This window comes from Phyllobates terribilis, unplaced genomic scaffold (genome assembly GCF_046119375.1).
Source record: "Phyllobates terribilis strain yellow unplaced genomic scaffold, ASM4611937v1 Scaffold_1__5_contigs__length_1240528914, whole genome shotgun sequence".
Taxonomy (NCBI): domain Eukaryota; kingdom Metazoa; phylum Chordata; class Amphibia; order Anura; family Dendrobatidae; genus Phyllobates; species Phyllobates terribilis.
Window position 1 is genome coordinate 792,283,253 of NW_027362761.1, and position 18,061 is coordinate 792,301,313.

Genomic DNA, 18,061 nt, shown 5'->3' on the forward strand with positions numbered 1-18,061 from the left:
CCATACTCCATTTGCTGAAATGCAGCCCCAAACTTGCAAGTAGCTTCCACCATGCATTACGGTTGCCTGCAGACATTCATTACTGTACTCCTCTCTTGCCCTTTGGAGAACAATCTGCATTTGTTAGAGTTACAGCCAAATATTTCAAATTCAAATCAGTCCAGAGCACCTGCTTCCATTTTTCTGCACACCAGTTCCTGTTTTTGTGCATATTTAAGTTGCTTGGCCTTATTTCCATGTGGAACATATGGCTTTTTTTCAATTCTACCATGAAGACCACTTTTGGACATATTTCTGGCCAATTTCTGGTCATTTTATGGCCACAGTCTGAATGTGTACCAACTGCATGTGTACCAACTTATCTGAAATGGTCACAATGTGAATGTGCTTCACATATACCAACTTATGTTTGGCTCATTTCTTTGGTTTCATTTCTAGACAGACGTCTGCCAACAGCAGATGTAGGTGGGTGTCGCTGGGTCACACTGGTTTCTACTAATTTTGAGCTGATGGCACTCCTGGACAGCTTCCTCTGAAGTGAAGACTATTGTTTCTTTCACCTGCTGCACTAAGTTTCCATTGCTGATCATTAAATCTATAGTTCTCAATGATTCCCATTTCATGGTGCCCCAAAGCTGAGAAATATAGGAAGATACTTATCAATTATGAAATATATTCAGAGAGGCATCTAATTTGCTCCAAATTTATTCTGAGTTGGACAATAACTTTGAACATAGAGCAAATTTCATAAAGGGCTATCTTCAGTGCAAAGAAGAACAAGGAGTCATAGGAATGATGATATGGCTCCCACAGACACCTTATCTCTACATCATTGAGTCTGTTTAGTCAGAAAGATTTGCACATGCTTACATCCACAGAAGATCTGTGGTTAGTTGTCCAAAATGTTTAGAACAACTTTCCTGCCGAGTGCCTTCAAAAACTATTTGCAAGTACGCAGCAGAAGAATTGATGCTGTTTTGAAGGCAAAGTGGGTGGTAACACCAAATATTGATTTGATTTAGATTTTTATTTTTTTCATTCACTTTGAACTTTCTTGAAGTGCTATTCTTAAGTTATTAAATTGTTTTAATTAGTTAGACAGCATGAAAATAAGCAAGTTTTCATTTGACTTACTTTTTATATCTGTTGTCACTATCCTGCAATGAGAGCTTTTAGCTTTCATAGTGCACAGCTAGTTTCCTTGAATCTGAGTGTTTTGTAGTTACATTTCAGGAGAGAAACTAATGGTTAACATACCTGTCATCTTTCTTCAGCCCATAGATTTCTATACAGCAGTTAATTGCTCACCTCCTTCCTCCTCCCCCTCCCTCTTAGCTCCTGACAAGCTTTTCTCATCAGTCCTGTAGAATCACAATTCCCGTCCCCCGTGCCACCTATACCCTTCCTGCTCACCCCCCTTCTTCCGCTGTCACCCAGCAACACTGCTCTCACTGTCACCAACTATGTGTTTGTTCAAATGCACTGTTATCTCTATATACAAATATTGTGATAACATTGTAGACTCAGAAAGAAAACAATGATAGTTGAATGTGTTTTGCTACTCACCAGAACTGTCGCTCAAGGAGGAGAGATTGCCCTGCCAGATATTAAGAAGTAAGAAGACTGAATAGCTCTCAGCTGCCCAGGAGACAGCTTGAGAATAACCCATAAGTTGATAAAAATATACAAATGTTTCTATTTTTGAAAGAATTTTAATTTTGAAACATTTTTTGCACATCTGCCTAAAACTTTTGCACAAACTTTTAGACAAAAATTCCAAATGAATTTGCCTGAATAGATCAGCCAGTTTAATGTGGACCAAAAGAGCATTAGCATTCATAATTAAATTACTTAAGGGCACTGCAATTTCTGGAGCAACTCTTTCAGAATGGGTCATTTAAATTATTTTTTTTATACCCCAAATGTTTCTGCCCAGTTCTGCTGCTACATAAGAAACATAAATACAATGAGTGATATTACTAGCGTCCCATAATTCAAATAGAACTTTCATTAAATATTATATAAAAACACCACTAGTTTATGAGTTCATTATATGATGCATTTTATAGGAGTAGCAGACCTTAACATTGTCATCAGTGTGTGAGAATAAAAGGCATTCATCTGAAAATATTACATGTGTTCAGCACAATTTTATATGCGCACATATAAAAGCCTACATCAAGTAGTATTGATTGTCCTAGGTTATTGAATAGTATAATTTTACAAATTATGTACTATATGTATTTAAATTATTTTTAGATTACTTATTATGGTGTATTTGCTCCCTTACGATTTTCTGTATTATCATTATTTTATGTTCATTCATTGTGTATTGAAGGCAAACCTGTAATGATTGTAACAGAATACATGGAAAATGGCTCTTTGGACACTTTCCTAAAGGTAAGCCTCTAAATATTTTCTTGTATATGTTATGTAACTGTTATATTTTATTATTTTCGGTACCTTTAATTTACTTTATAGAGTAATACACATTGTGCATACAGTTACTCCTTTACCAGGAATAAGGACCAAGGACTTTTATGGAATGGCTGTTTAATTTAGCAAAAATGTAATTTTGCATATAACTCCATGTATATGATATGGTGTGTCTAAAGCCATTTCTGCCCAGGCTCCTAACTGATGTCATTTCATTGATTTATAGATATATTTTACATATGGTTATATTAATTAAAACATACAGTACAGACCAAAAGTTTGGACACACCTTCTCATTTAAAGATTTTCCTGTATTTTCATGACTATGAAAATTGTACATTCACACTGAAGGCATCAAAACTATGAATTAACACATGTGGAATTATATAGTTAACAAAAAAGTGTGAAACAACTGAAAATATGTCTTATATTCTAGGTTCTTCAAAGTAGCCACCTTTTGCTTTGATGACTGCTTTGCACACTCTTGGCATTCTCTTGATGAGCTTCAAGAGGTAGTCATCAGAAATGGTTTTCACTTCACAGGTGTGCCCTGTCAGGTTTAATAAGTGGGATTTCTTGCCTTATAAACGGGGTTGGGACCATCAGTTGTGTTGTGCAGAAGTCTGGTGGATACACAGCTGATAGTCCTACTGAATAGACTGTTAAAATTTGTATTATGGCATGAAAAAAGCAGCTAAGTAAAGAATAACGAGTGGCCATCATTACTTTAAGAAATGAAGGTCAGTCAGTGCGAAAAATTGGGAAAACTTTGAAAATGTCCCCAAGTGCAGTTGCAAAAACCATCAAGCGCTACAAAGAAACTACCTCATATGAGGACCGCCCCAGGAAAGGAAGATCAAGAGTCACCTCTGCTTCTGAGGATAAGTTTATCCGAGTCACCAGCCTCAGAAATCGCAGGTTAACAGCAGCTCAGATTAGCGACCAGGTCAATGCCACACAGAGTTCTAGCAGCAGACACATCTCTTCAACAACTGTTAAGAGGAGACTTTGTGCAGCAGGCCTTCATGGTAAAATAGCTGCTAGGAAACCACTGCTAAGGACAGGCAGCAAGCAGAAGAGACTTGTTTGGGCTAAAGAACACAAGGAATGGACATTAGACCAGTGGAAATCTGTGCTTTGGTCTGATGAGTCCAAATTTGAGATCTTTGGTACCAACCACCATGTCTTTGTGCGACACAGAAAAGGTGAACGGACGGACTCTACATGCCTGGTTCCCACCATGAAGCATGGAGGAGGAGGTGTGATGGTGTGGGGGTGCTTTGCTGGTGACACTGTTGGGGATTTATTCAGAATTGAAGGCATACTGAACCAGCATGGCTACCACAGCATCTTGCAGCGGCATGCTATTTCATCCGGTTTGCGTTTAGTTGGACCATCATTTATTTTTCAACAGGACAATGACCCCAAACACACCTCCAGGCTGTATAAGGGCTATTTGACCCAGAAGGAGAGTGATGGGGTGCTACGCCAGATGACCTGGCCTCCAAAGTCACCAGACCTGAACCCAATCGAGATGGTTTAGGGTGAGCTGGACCGCAGAGTGAAGGCAAAAGGGCCAACAAGTGCTAAGCATCTCTGGGAACTCCTTCAAGATTGTTGGAAGACCATTTCCGGTGACTACCTCTTGAAGCTCATCAAGAGAATGCCAAGAGTGTGCAAAGCAGTCATCAAAGCAAAAGGTGGCTACTCTGAAGAACCTAGAATATAAGACATATTTTCAGTTGTTTCACACTTTTTTGTTAAGTATATAATTCCATATGTGTTAATTCATAGCTTTGATGCCTTCAGTGTGAATGTACATGAAAATACAGAAAAATCTTTAAATGAGAAGGTGTGTCCAAACTTTTGGTCTGTACTGTATATTGACAATGTATAAGTAGATTTTCAATTTACTTTCTAGATTTACTGCACAATGTATAAATTGTTTATTTTAGAAAGAACATTTAATTTGTAAGAACTGCAATTTTATTTACAAGGTACAGTAAAACCTCTTTGAGACGACGTTCTGACTTTGCCATGAAAAATGGTCTTGTTGAGGGACAGTTCTCTCAAAGGCCCAATTTATATAGGAACGAGGAAATTTAAAATCTTGCACAAAAGTTCTGTTCTCAATCATGGGTATTTTAAGCTGCCTAACTGTAATGAGCTACTAATATGCACTAATGTTTTTGCATAAAACCCAACATGTCTATGGTATCACATGCCTTTGAATAAAAAATAGTGCCAATGTGATGAGTCAAATCACCTTTGAAGTCTTTGATTGTTACAAAATTTCCTTTTTATCTATATTTGTATGCAGAGGAAAGAAAATCAGCTTGCTTTATTTCCAAGGCAATTTTGTAACATTTGATTGCAATGCACAAATCTTATGCACAGAAACAATGTGTGGGGCTCCATTCCAGTATGTGGCTGGCAAGCAATGCCTGTGCTAAATTTATTGCTCTAGACATTGTCCCAGATTAACCTCTCCTTAAAACCCTTACATATCTCATGAAGGAAAACATGTTTTATTTAATATTCTTCTTAGCAGTTACTATTTAGTCTTTCTCAGTGGGAGACCATGAATTCTCTAGGTAATTGAGTGTATGCTTATATTTCAATTAGGGTTTAATGCAACTTTAGTATAACATAATATGAATTTTGTGGCACTTTTGCTCCATCAATGGATTTTTTTTACACTTTGTGCTGTAATTGTTACAATCTTGCAAGTATGAAGAGTCTGTGATGTGTCTCCCAGGCAACCTTCATTAATGGCTCATACTATCACATAGCTAAAGTTACTGTAAATATTGTATTATCGCTTGTAGCCTAATGATTGCCATTATGTGCTATTCTGCTTCTGTCAGAATTGAAGAAAATTTTGAGCTACATTTTTTGGATATAACAGAATTTTAAAAGCGGGATTATTTTCTTTTTCTGTAGGTTTATACATATTTAAGTGTAATGTATGCGCAACATTAAAACCCAAGATTTTTCAGCTTGAAATGATAATCTTACATATTTTACATCATTACATTTCAATAGGGCTGGAAAATGTTTATAAATGAGTCACATTAGATGAAGTAGTAGAAGTGTGACTTTGAAACTCCACTCTCTTTTTTTTCCTTGCAGAGTTTGGTCTGGCATATTTTTCAAAGTACTTTTTCCATATAATAAAATGATAAATTTGTCCCACTCTGTTGAATAATAATATACAAATGTATGCCATACAAAGGTTTGGCCAAAAATATATGTATGTTAGGCTTTCATGTTAGTATGGTCTTCAGCAATGTCTGTGCATAGTGCATAATTAATTAATCTTAATGTTAAAAAGTATATAACAAATATATCCTTGATCTGTTGTATATGATCCAAAAAGGGCATTTACAGACAACTATGAGTTACGTTTGGGATGTATTGTTGTATATTTTTGGAGAATATTATTTTACAAAATATGTAGAAAAAACTTGCATAAGTAGCCTAACTTGTACACGTGACATGGATGTTGTGTATGAATATATTAACATTTTCGGTACTTTTTCCTACAGAAAAACGATGGACAGTTCACTGTAATTCAGCTAGTGGGTATGATGAGGGGCATTGCATCAGGAATGAAGTATCTTTCAGACATGGGATATGTACACAGAGACCTTGCAGCAAGGAATATACTCATTAATAGCAATCTGGTCTGTAAAGTTTCAGACTTTGGTCTATCCCGGGTTCTAGAAGATGATCCTGAAGCCGCATATACTACAAGGGTAAGCTAGCTAATACATAATATAATACATGATCAATTGGGTACAAGTCATACTGTTAGACCAATTTTCTAGCTTATAAGACAGTATTGCGTAATGTTCAAAACAAAGAGTTAAAGCAGTCCTAACTCAAATTTAGACGTTTCTGGGATTAAGTCAATGTCCAGTGAGAACACATGTTTGTGATTTCTACTGTAGCAATCTCCGAGGCTTGGCTGAGTGTTCTTTTCATTTATACCCTTCATTAATATAGGTGTTCTTTACATATATTTTATGTGGCTCATACATAATAGCAAATAACAGAATCATAATAAGTTAAAGACACTCACTGTATTCACCCAGTTTAGTCCTACCCCTCAACATTTCTTTGCTGTAAAGAATTCTCCTGAGAGCTAAAACACTCCGTGATAATTGGCAGATCTGACAGTATTAACCCTTTCTTTCACTAAGAAAAGTTTATAACCATTGCAAAACAATGAACATTCTGATTATAGCTTGAGAAAACTGGCAGTCAAAGAGTTAAGTGGAAATCTCGTAAGCTTTGTGTTCTGTGTGACATACTCTGTAATAAAAATCTCCACAGAGGATAAAATGAATCCCTGGCGCTACTTTCCAACTATTGATTGTATTAAACAGTGCATTAAACATTCCCTGCTATGAAAATAGTCATTTTGATATTACATTTGCTGCCACCATGATTTATTGACTAGAACATGTAATGTGCATATTCATTACAGAAAACATGAGAGAAGACGTCTAGATAGAACACAATATAGAGCTATGTCCCATATACCTATAGTATTTACTGAGGTAAAATTCATACATTCAATAATATATTTGCCCTAAAATATCTAAACTGGATTGCTTATATCAAGATAAACTATCTATATTTTTCCTTAAAAGATAATTCCCAATCCTTTTCCTTGCAACATCACTTGCCATTTCAACAAATCACCACTTGTAACTTAAGTGATTTTTCTTTTAATAGGAATACGTTGGGTGATTTATTTTATGTTTTAGTACACTTGGCAATCCAGGCTACCAATTTATTTGGTAAATACTTTTACAAAATGTTTTGGTAATTTTTCCCGGTTTGGGAAGCATCGCATTAAAGCACAGATGTAGCAATTGCAAAATGCAATTGACTTCAGGCTATGGTATTATTTAATGCAAGGTGTAGTACTACCCTATATTCATAACATAGCCATTTTAATACAAAGTACACTGCTCAAAAAAATAAAGGGAACACAGAAACAACACAATGTAACTCCAAGTCAATAACACTTCTGTGAAATCTACCTGTCCAGTTATGAAGCAACACTGATTGTGAATCAATTTCTCCTGCTGTTGTGCAAATGGAACAGACAACTGGTAGAAATGATAGGGAATTAGCAAGATACCCCATATAAAGGAGTGGTTCTGTAGGCAGTGACCACAGATCATTTCTCTGTTCTCATTTTTGGCTGTTGTTTTGGTCACTTTTTCATTTTGCCATTGCTCTCACCCCTAGAGGTACAGTAGCATGAGACTGTGTCTACAGTACAACCCACAGAAATTGCTCAGGTAGTGCAGTTCATCCAGGATGGCACATCAGTGCGAGCTGTGGCAAGAAGGGTAGCTGTGTCTGTCAGCACAGTGTCCAGAGCATGGAGAAGATACCAGGAGATGTGGAGGGAGCCATAGAAGGGCAAGAACCCAGCAGCAGGACCGTTACCTCCTCCTTTGTGCAAGGAGGAACAGGAGGAGCACTGCCAGAGCCCTGCACAATGTCCTCCAGCAGGCCACAAATGTGCATGTGTCTGCACAAACGGTTAGAAACCGAATCTATGAGGGTGGTATGATGGCCCAACGTCCACAGATGAGGGTTGTGCTCATAGCCCAACACTTTGCAGGATGCTTGGCATTTGCCACAGAACACCAGGATTGGCAAAGTCTCAACTGGCGCCCTGTGTTCTTCACAGATGAAAGCAGGTTCACACTGAGCACATGTGACAGACGTGACAGAGTCTGGAGACGCCGTGGAGAGCGATCTGCTGCCTGCAACATCCTTCAGCATGACCGGTTTGGCAGGGGTCAGTAATGGTATGGGGTGGCATTTCTTTGGAGGGCCGCACAGCCCTCCATGTGCTCGCCAGAGGTGGCCTGACTGCCATTAGGTACCGAGATGAGATCCTCAGACCCCTTGTGAGACCATATGCTGGTGCGGTTGGTCGTGGGTTCCTCCTAATGCAGGACAATGCCAGACCTCATGTGGCTGAAGTGTGTCAGCAGTTCCTGCAAGATGAAGGCATTAAATCTATGGACTTCTCGTTCCCCAGACCTGAATCTGATTGAGCACATCTGGGACATCATGTTTCGCTCCATCCACCAACGTCACGTTGCACCACAGACTGTCCAGGAGTTGGCGGATATTTAGTCCAGGTCTGGGAGGAGATTCCACAGGAGACCATCAGCAACCTCATCAAGAGCATGCCCAGTCGTTGTAGGGAGGTCATACAGGCACGTGGAGGCCACACACAATACTGAGCCTCATTTTGACTTGTTTTAAGGGCATTACATCAAAGTTGGATCAGCCTGTAGTGTTTTTCCACTTTAATTTTGGGGAGACTCCAAATCCAGGCCTCCATTGGTTAATAAATTTGATTTCCATTGATGATTTTTGTGTGATTTTGTTGTCAGCACATTCTACTTTGTACAGAACAAAGTATTCAATGAGAATATTTCATTCATTCAGATCTAGGATGTGTTATTTGAGCGTTCCCTTTATTTTTTTGAGCAGTGTATATTAGCAGCTACTCTATGCAAATTTAGGGATGTGGTCGTTGCATTGGTAAATGCTATCGATCAGATTTAAATCAGATTTAAGCAATCTCCTTCTGTTTATGCATGGTTTTGATATAGATAAAACTATTGGTATCTTTACACATATAGCATATTCATTACTTACTGATTCAATCATACAGCATGCATTATTCAAGAGCCACATACTTAATTCCGCTAGCTGATGTTTACATGATCAACAGGCACACATTTAAAGAGGACCTTTCTACATTGAAATCATTGAAATCAGAGCCGGGTCTTGCTACAGTTATATGAAAAAGTTTGGGCACCCCTATTATTCTTAAGCTTAATGTTTTATAAAAATTTGTGTTTTTGCGACAGCTATTTCAGTTTGATATATGTAATAATAACTGTTGGACACAGTAATGTTTCTGCCTTGAAATGATGTTTATTGTACTAACAGAAAATGTGCAATCTGCATTCAAACCGTATTTGACAGGTGCATAAGTATGGGCACCCTTATCATTTTCTTGTTTTAAATACTCCTACCTACTTTTTACTGACGTACTAAAGCACTTTTTTTGGTTTTGTACCCTCATTGAGCTTTGAACTTCATAGCCAGGTGTATGCAATCATGAGAAAAGCTACTTAAAGTGGCCACTTGCAAGTTGTTCTCCTGTTTGAATCTCCTCTGAAGAGTGGCATCCTGGGCTCCTCAAAACAACTGTCAAATGATCTGAAAACAATGATTATTCAACATAGTTGTTCAGGGGAAGGATACAAAAAGATGTCTCAGAGATTTAACCTGTCAGTTTCCACTGTGAGGGACATAGTAAGGAAATGGAAGAACACAGGGACAGTTCTTGTTAAGGCCAGAAGTGGCAGGCCAAGAAAAACATCAGAAAGGCAGAGAAGAAGAATGGTGATATCAGTTAAGGACAATCCTCAGACCACCTCCAGAGAGCTGCAGCATCAACTTGCTGCAGACGGTGTCACTGTGCATCGGCCAACTATACAACGCACTTTGCACAAGGAGAAGCTGTATGGGAGAGTGATGCGAAAGAAGCCGTTTCTGCAAGCACGCCACAAACAGAGTCGGCTGAGGTATGCAAAAGCACATTTGGAGAAGCCAATTTCTTTTTGGAAGAAGGTCCTGTGGACTGATGAAACCAAGATTGAGTTGTTTGGTCATACAAAAAGGTGTTATGCATGGCGGCAAAAAAACACAGCATTCAAAGAAAAACACTTGCTACCCACAGTAAAATTTGGTGGAGGTTCCATCATGCTTTGGGGCTGTGTGGCCAATGCCGGCACCGGGAATCTTGTTAAAGTTGAGGGACGCATGGATTCTACTCAGTATCTGCAGATTCTTGACAATAATGTTCAAGAATCAGTGATAAAGTTGAAGTTACGCAGGGGATGGATCTTTCAGCAAGACAATGATCCAAAACACCGCTCCAAATCTACTCAGGCATTCATGCAGAGGAACAATTACAATGTTCTGGAATGGCCATCCCATTCCCCAGACCTGAATATCATTGAACATCTGTGGGATCATTTGAAGAGGGCTGTCCTTGCTCGGCGACCATCAAACTTAACTGAACTGGAATTGTTTTGTAAAGAGGAATGATCAAAAATACCTTCATCCAGGATCCAGGAACTCATTAAAAGCTACAGGAAGCGACTAGAGGCTGTTATTTTTGCAAATGGAGGATCTACTAAATATTAATGTCACTTTTCTGGTGAGGTGCCCATACTATTGCACCTGTCAAATTTTGTTTGAATACAGATTGCACATTTTCTGTTAGTACAATAAACCTCATTTCAAGGCAGAAACATTACTGTGTCCAACAGTTATTACATATATCAAACTGAAATAGCTGTTGCAAAAACACCAATTTTTATAAAATATTAAGCTTAAGATTAATAGGGGTGCCCAAACTTTTTCATATAACTGTATATGAAACACAGACGTGCTCCTGTGTGAGATGTAATAGCAGCCTAATCTCAGTACAGAGCACATACATGTTGTTTGAGCACTGACACAAATGTGATTATATCGCACACACTGATCTAAGCTAAGGTGGAGGGGGGTGTTCTTCTTTCCTTTTAGATGTAGCTGCCTGCTATGATTGGTCAGCATCATAGAGGGAGATGTACACGCCTCCAGTGAAAACAATCTGAAAACACCCACTTGGACTTAAAAAAGTTAACTCATTAGGTGCCAAATACTTTGATTGCTAATTTCTCCGCAATGGAAAGGTGAAATAAAACAATTAAATGTTATACTCCACTTTTCAGCCACTATTACATCCTCTGTCCAGTTCAATATGAAAAATTTTGGCGAAAGGTCCTCTCTAACAATATAGAGTGTAAGATGGCAGCTGAAAAGTTTGTAGATGGCAGGTATTTGTCCCCCAATGTGCCAAGCCTCGATGATGTAGGATCTGGAGAAGCAGGCTCCAGCTCACATAGTGCTGAGAGGTGTTAAATGGACCCGTATTATGTGTCAGAGCTTTACGAGCAGCTGAAAGAGCTGGGTTGGAACGGCTGCTCCTTTACCTCCAGTTCAGAACTTGGAATGTCTGATTTAAGGCAGCTAGTGCTGTCTCACTCTGTCTGTGGGTTCGCAGGGTAAGGAGACCTTTCATGTGCTGGTCAGATCCTGCTGGAGTCTGAGAGAAAAAGACTGACATTTAAACGGGTGAGCCCGTACTTTATATGGACTGGTTATTTTCCATTTTTGTTCTGTTATCCATTTTTGTACCTGGAAGAGGCAATTTTATTTTGTTAATCCTGACGGTTTATGAACTTTTAATAAACCACCTGTTTGTTTTGAATCAACAAACTAAATCCTGTGTGTGAACCAGCATCTACCACACAGCCAATCCCTCACATGTGGTGCTGCAAATGCAGGCAGAAATCCCAGAGGACAGGTGATTCCTGTCTGGAAACTGCATGTCCTGGGTCAAGGCAGCTGTAGCAGTACAAGCGCAACCTGCAACCATGGAACAACTGATAAAGCAACTGGTGCAGGCTAATCTCCAGCAGCAACAGCTATGACAGCAGCAGCAACAGCAGCAGCACAGGCAGTGGATGGAACTCCGAGCCAAGGCGATCCGTGGCAGGGCAACCCCCACCCCCAAATCAAGGTGATGACTCACATGTGAGGAAGACAGCAAGGAGAGCCTTGCAAAAGATGACCCCAGGATGGCATTCAGGCATTCCTGCCTATTTTGATAGCCTGGCAGGACGAGAGAAATTGCCTTGGGAGCAGAGGTCAAAGGTTCTGGCCCCATATGGAAGAGGGGAACCACAGAAAACCTATTATGACCTGGCCTTGCAGGACGCAAAAGAGTATGCCAAGTTGAAAACTGAGATGTCAGGGCGCAATGGGTGCACCACTGGGCCTATCATGGTGACAAACCTCCCTGGTCCAAATGTTCGACTTCCTACACCTTGTTCAAAAGTGGTTGCAACCTGAATCTTCATCCTCAGCACACATTGTGGAGAGGGTCATCATGGACAGGTTAATACACTCCCTTCCGAGGCCAGTGCAATCCTGGGTTGCCCAGGGAGATCCCCGGAATGCCGATGACCTTTTGGGCCTGGAGGAAATGTACCAGGCAGTTGAGACGTCTTTGGGAAACCAAGGGGTCTTAGCATCTCCATTCTGGGGTTCCGAAAGGGGGGCTGACACCAAAAGAGGGGAACTAGAGCCACATCCGAGGGTGTCCAAGAGCCAAGGAGGCATCTGAGTTGTTGCCAAAGCCATCTAATAATGTAATTTGTTGGAGGTCTCACACCCAATGTCACATAGCCGCCCATTGCCCCCATGACCACGAAGCCAATGGACTACAGCATAGGAGGGTTCTGCTTGTATTTTGCATATCCTGCCTGCAGTGCTGTCCTTCAACCAGGCGAGGGGCTGCAGGCATGCTCAGTGACAGTAAACAGGGTGCAAGTGACTGGACTGCTGGACTCAGAAGGTTTGATGATCCTGGTAAGGGCCACACTTCCTCTTCGGTTGGTCCCTGGGAAAGTGGTGGGTGTCCAGTGTATCTATGGGGATGCTAAGAACTATTCTGTGGCCTGGGTGGATATAAGCACGGACTGTGTCACTGCATCTCAGGAAGTGGGGGTCATTAAGGACTTGTTGCACCCCATAATAATTTTTCCACAGGACTTTGCATTGTTCTGGGACATGTGGTGGAAAGCAGGGATGCCTGACTGCTCGGACGACAGCCAGATCATCTCTAAAGAAACCTTGTCGCAGGTTGTAGTGGGCAAATTTCCCTTGTGTGTGCTTATTGGCGATGAGGATGAGGTAGCATACGCTGAGGCCAACATCCCTGAGCAGGAGGTGTCCGAGGCAAACTTTGGAACTGCCCAACTTAGTGATTTAACTCTTAAAGGGGCATTTGAAAATGTGACTGTGTCAAATGGGGTGCCTAAGGAGCTTGGGGCCGACAAGCAGTTCCCTCATTTTGCTATGAATGGGGATCTGCTTCAGAGAATAACCAAGCCAAGGGGTGAGGTAATAGAGCAGTTACTGGTGCCAGGGCCCTAAAGATGCAGGATGTTAGTCATGGCTCATTCCCATATGTTAGCTGGTCACCTGGGGGCAAATAAAGACCCCAAAATGGATTCTCCAGAGAATCTACTGGCCTGGGTGCTACAGAGAAATTATGAGCTATCGTCTTTCCTGCCCCACATGCCAGCTAACCTCCCCGGTGTTACACTCCCACAGTTCGCTAGTGCTGTGGCCCATCATCAAGTTCCATTTGAACGCATAGCGATGTATTTAGTGGGGCCCCTGGTGAAGTCCACAAGAGGACATCAATATACATTGGCGGTACCATTAAGAAATTCCTGTGTAAAGTGTATCTCTCTGGAGCTGCTCCATATCTTCTCTCATACCTGTCTGCCGAAGGAGATACTGAAGGATCAAGGGACCCCTTCATGTTGAAGATCATGAGGGAATTGTGCAAGCCACTGCAGATTTCAAAACTCAGAACCTCAGTGTACCATCCCCAGATGGACAACGGGTGAAGAGGTTTAACAAAATCTTGAAGGCAATGTTGAAGAAAGCAGTGGAGAAGGATGGCCTAGACAAGGAGAATAACAGATAAGGAAGCAAACAGTCCAACAGGTAAGTTTCACAAGCTTTCACATGCTTCTCCCCTTTAGAACTACTCTATGGCCGACACCCTCGAGGACTTCTGGATGTGTCGAAAGAATCCTGGGTAGCTGAGTCCACACCCTATAGAAGCGTGGGGGAGCATATTGCCCAGATGCAAGAGAGGATTGCCAATGTGATGTCTATTGTGAAGGAGCATCTCCTCAAGGCACAGGAAGCACATTCCAGGGTGTATAGTAGGACAACCAAGGTGAGACAGTTTAACCCACTGAATCGAGTACTTATGTTGGTTCTCGCTGTGGAGAGCAAATTCCTGGCCAAGTGGCAGCGCCCCTATGAGGTGTTAGAGAAAGTTGGTGAAGTCAACTGATTAAACCGTGGCAGGATAGAGAATCTGTGGAAGCTCCTTGTCTGGTGTTCAAGTCCAAAGTTAGCATGGAAGATATTAAGGTGGTGGACACCTTGTCTCTCTCACAGAAACAGCAATATCGGGAGCTATTGCAGCAGAATAAAGACCTGTTTTCTGAGTTGCCAGGTCTCACTCAGGTCATAGAGCATGAGGTACTCATAGAGCCTCATGTTCGCGTCAACCTTAAACCGTATCAGATTCCAGAGGCCTGCCGAGAGGTGATCTCAAAAGAGGTGAAGCGGATGCTGAATCTAGGGGTTATTGAAGAGTCCAAGAGTGGCTGGCCCAGTCTCATAGTCTTGGTGCAAAACCAGATGTGGAGCGGCTGTTCTGTAATGACTACAGGAAGCTCAACGAGGTCTCAAAGTTTGAAACCTATCCAATGCCCAGAGTAGATGAACTGATTGAAAGGCTAGGGATGGCCAGGTACATTAACACTCTTGACAAAAAGGTATTGGCAAATTCCCATGTCCCAAGATTCCAAAGAGAAGACAGCCTTCTCAACGCCAGAGAGCCTTGGCTACCTTCCAGAGAGCCATGGACCGGATCCTATCTCCTACACAAGATGTACTACAAGGATGACATTGTGATCTTCAGCCAGAATTGGGGAAGCCATCTGAGCAAAGTCCAGGGGATACTTGATGCTCTATGGAAGGCTGGGTTCTCCATAAACCCGAAGAAATGTGCCATGAGGATGGAGGAAGTTAAATATTTGTCGTAGGTTGAGGCAAAATAAAACTCCAAACAAATAACGTTGACATGATCCAGAGTTGGCCACAACCTCTCTCAAAGAAGCAGGCCAGTGCATTCCTGGGAATAGTGGGCCACTACCACTGGTTCATCCCTAACTTTGCTATGATAGCCACCCCTCTGACAGACCAACTTAAAGGACAAAGTCGGCTATGGCTCTGTGGTCTCCAGTAGCTGAGACAGCCTTACAGGAACTGAAGCTAACCATGTGAAAACAGCCAGTGCTGGTGGAACTGGATTTTTCTAAGGAGTTTGTTGTCCAGACTGACGAGTCCGAAGTCTGGCTGGGCGCTATCTTATCACAAGAATTGAACAGGGAAGAGCACCCCATAATGTATTTATGTTGGAAGCTGTTATTCTGTGAGAATAATTACTCCATAGTAAAGAAGGATTGTTTGGCCATCAGGTGGGTATTGGACACTCTAAAGTACGACCATTTAGGCAGGAAATTCAGGTTATTGTCAGACCATACCCCACTGAGGTGGATGAGGGAGAGGAAGGGGAACAGTGCCTGAGTGACCAAGTGGTTCCTAGCATGCATGACAATGCTGACGCTCTGTCGAGGGTCCACTGTCTAATGGCAGAAGGTGCCAAGCCCCCCAGCTTTGGGCAGAGGGGAGGGGGGTATGTAAGGCGGCAGCTGGACAGGTCGTGGCTGGGAGGTATGTGTCCCCAAGGTGCCAAGCCTCGATGATGTAGGGCCCGGAGAAGCCGGCTCCAACACACAGTGCTGAGAGGTGTTTAATAGGCTCAGATTATGGGTCCGAGTTTTATGAGCAGCTGAAAGAGCTGGGTGGGATCGGCTGCTCACTTACATCCAGTCCAGGTCGTGGAATGTCTGATTTAAGGCAGCTGGTGCTGTCTCACTCTCTATGTGTTTGCAAGGTGAGGCCTTGCATGTACTGCTCAGATCCTGCTGGAGTCTGAGAGAAAAGGACTGACATTTAAACGAGTGAGCCTGTGCGTTACATGGATTGGTTATTTTTGATTCTTTTGTTCTGTTATACCTTTCTGCATCGGAAGAGGCAGTTTTATTTTGTTACCCCTGACTATTTTTGAACTTTAATAGATCACCTGTTTGTTTTGAATCAACAAACTGAATCCTGTGTGTGAACCAGCGTCTACCACAGATCCGATTCCTCACAAGACATACTAGGAAAGCAAATTTGTACAGTAGTCTTCACAGTAAAGACTTAAATTCCCAACATGTCCACCAACAGAGAAACCTCTGTTCAGCTATTACAAGTTAATAGCCAACCTTAATAAAAACAGTATAGAATACTATAAAATAATAAAAGTATTAATACTTTCCTTGATAATCCTCTGCCACACCTGTGACAATTTCCTAGTCTGTCACTGATCTTTATTATTTTAGTTCTGCTATGTTAGAATGACATATGAGTAACCACGACTCTCTGCTGTGGTTAGTGATTGGCTACAGTGATCACAAGTGGTGTCAACACGCTGTCACGGGACCCTTTTTTTTATCCTACAGATGGGTATTGCAGTTACTAAGAAACCAGATTATAGTATATTTTTAAACTACATTTTCCATACTAGAGTAATTTATTTTCTACCACTCTCAATAATACAGTACTCATTTTACTGTCAAATAATAGTATTTACCAGTATTGTGAATAATGTCATGCTCCAATCCAGATGGGAAATCCAATGGTTTATAATGTGAAATGTTTTATTTTAGCAATTCTCTTATGTGGTCACACTTCTTTCAGTTTCTTTGTCAAGTTTTACTACTTTTATATTGCAACAAAGGACATTTCCCTAACCCTTTACATCTGTACACCAGACCTTGTGTATTTCATTATTTGGCTTAGTATTGAGCTAGTAGACTTGACACATTGCACATTTGCAGTCAGTATCGGGATTCCAGAGGTCAGATTTGATCTTTCCATCCAGGATATGTATTGTGCTTGACTTTCAGGACCATACCCTCTTCTTCTGATACTATGGTACTGTTTATTACGTTCATGCAGGACTGTAATAACTGTTCAGGAAGGAAGATTGCAACACTGCACTTGAATTATCTGTAAATTGAGTTCAATTCATTGTTTAGAAATACATCATGTGACTCATGACTTTTATTTTTCTCCAGAGACAAAATCATTACCAGTTGTTGAAAGTGAACATTTTATTTTCTGCATTACACTGTCTGAGTCTCGATGATATGTGTGTTCATGGTAGTGAGGCTTGTTTCACCTTATTTGCTTCATCTCATTTATCACTTCTTGAACAGAAAGGGCATTCACATTAGCAGTTAACCATATGATATGATGTTCACAGGGAGGAAAAATACCGATTCGATGGACTGCCCCTGAAGCCATTGCTTTCCGTAAGTTCACCTCTGCAAGTGATGTGTGGAGCTATGGAATTGTGATGTGGGAAGTCATGTCTTATGGAGAGAGACCTTACTGGGAAATGACAAACCAAGATGTAAGTAGTAAAACCAGTAATCTTCAAATTTTTTGTTTTTAGATTTATATAAGAAAATAGTAAAATGTTTTATAAAATATTCCTTGTTTCTGAGAAATAGCATATTATTCATTATCCAAACAATGTTTATCGTTGTAAAAATCATAATTAATTATTTTCTATTCCTTTGACTTATCATGTGATTCATCAAAATTCAATTTGGGTTTAGTATTTTTTGACACCAACAATAGCTTTGTTAACCTTGAGATCAAAATATTAAGAAATAACATCAACGAGAACACAGTATACTGAATTTCTTTTCTATTTTTGTAAAAGGTCAAATTCCACCCTGTACGTCTA

The 18,061-nt window shown here is 40.8% G+C and overlaps 1 protein-coding gene across 3 annotated transcripts in view; it reads left to right on the forward strand.

Moving 5' to 3' along the window:
- Positions 1–18,061, forward strand: part of EPHA5 (EPH receptor A5) — a 585,860-nt gene that overhangs the window by 522,950 nt on the left and 44,849 nt on the right. For all 3 annotated transcript variants that reach the window (XM_073637053.1, XM_073637052.1, XM_073637051.1), the window contains exons 12-14: positions 2,339–2,400; positions 5,985–6,194; positions 17,573–17,722. In XM_073637053.1, coding sequence (XP_073493154.1) covers positions 2,339–2,400; positions 5,985–6,194; positions 17,573–17,722 — 422 coding nt within the window. The remainder of the gene's footprint in view (positions 1–2,338; positions 2,401–5,984; positions 6,195–17,572; positions 17,723–18,061) is intronic.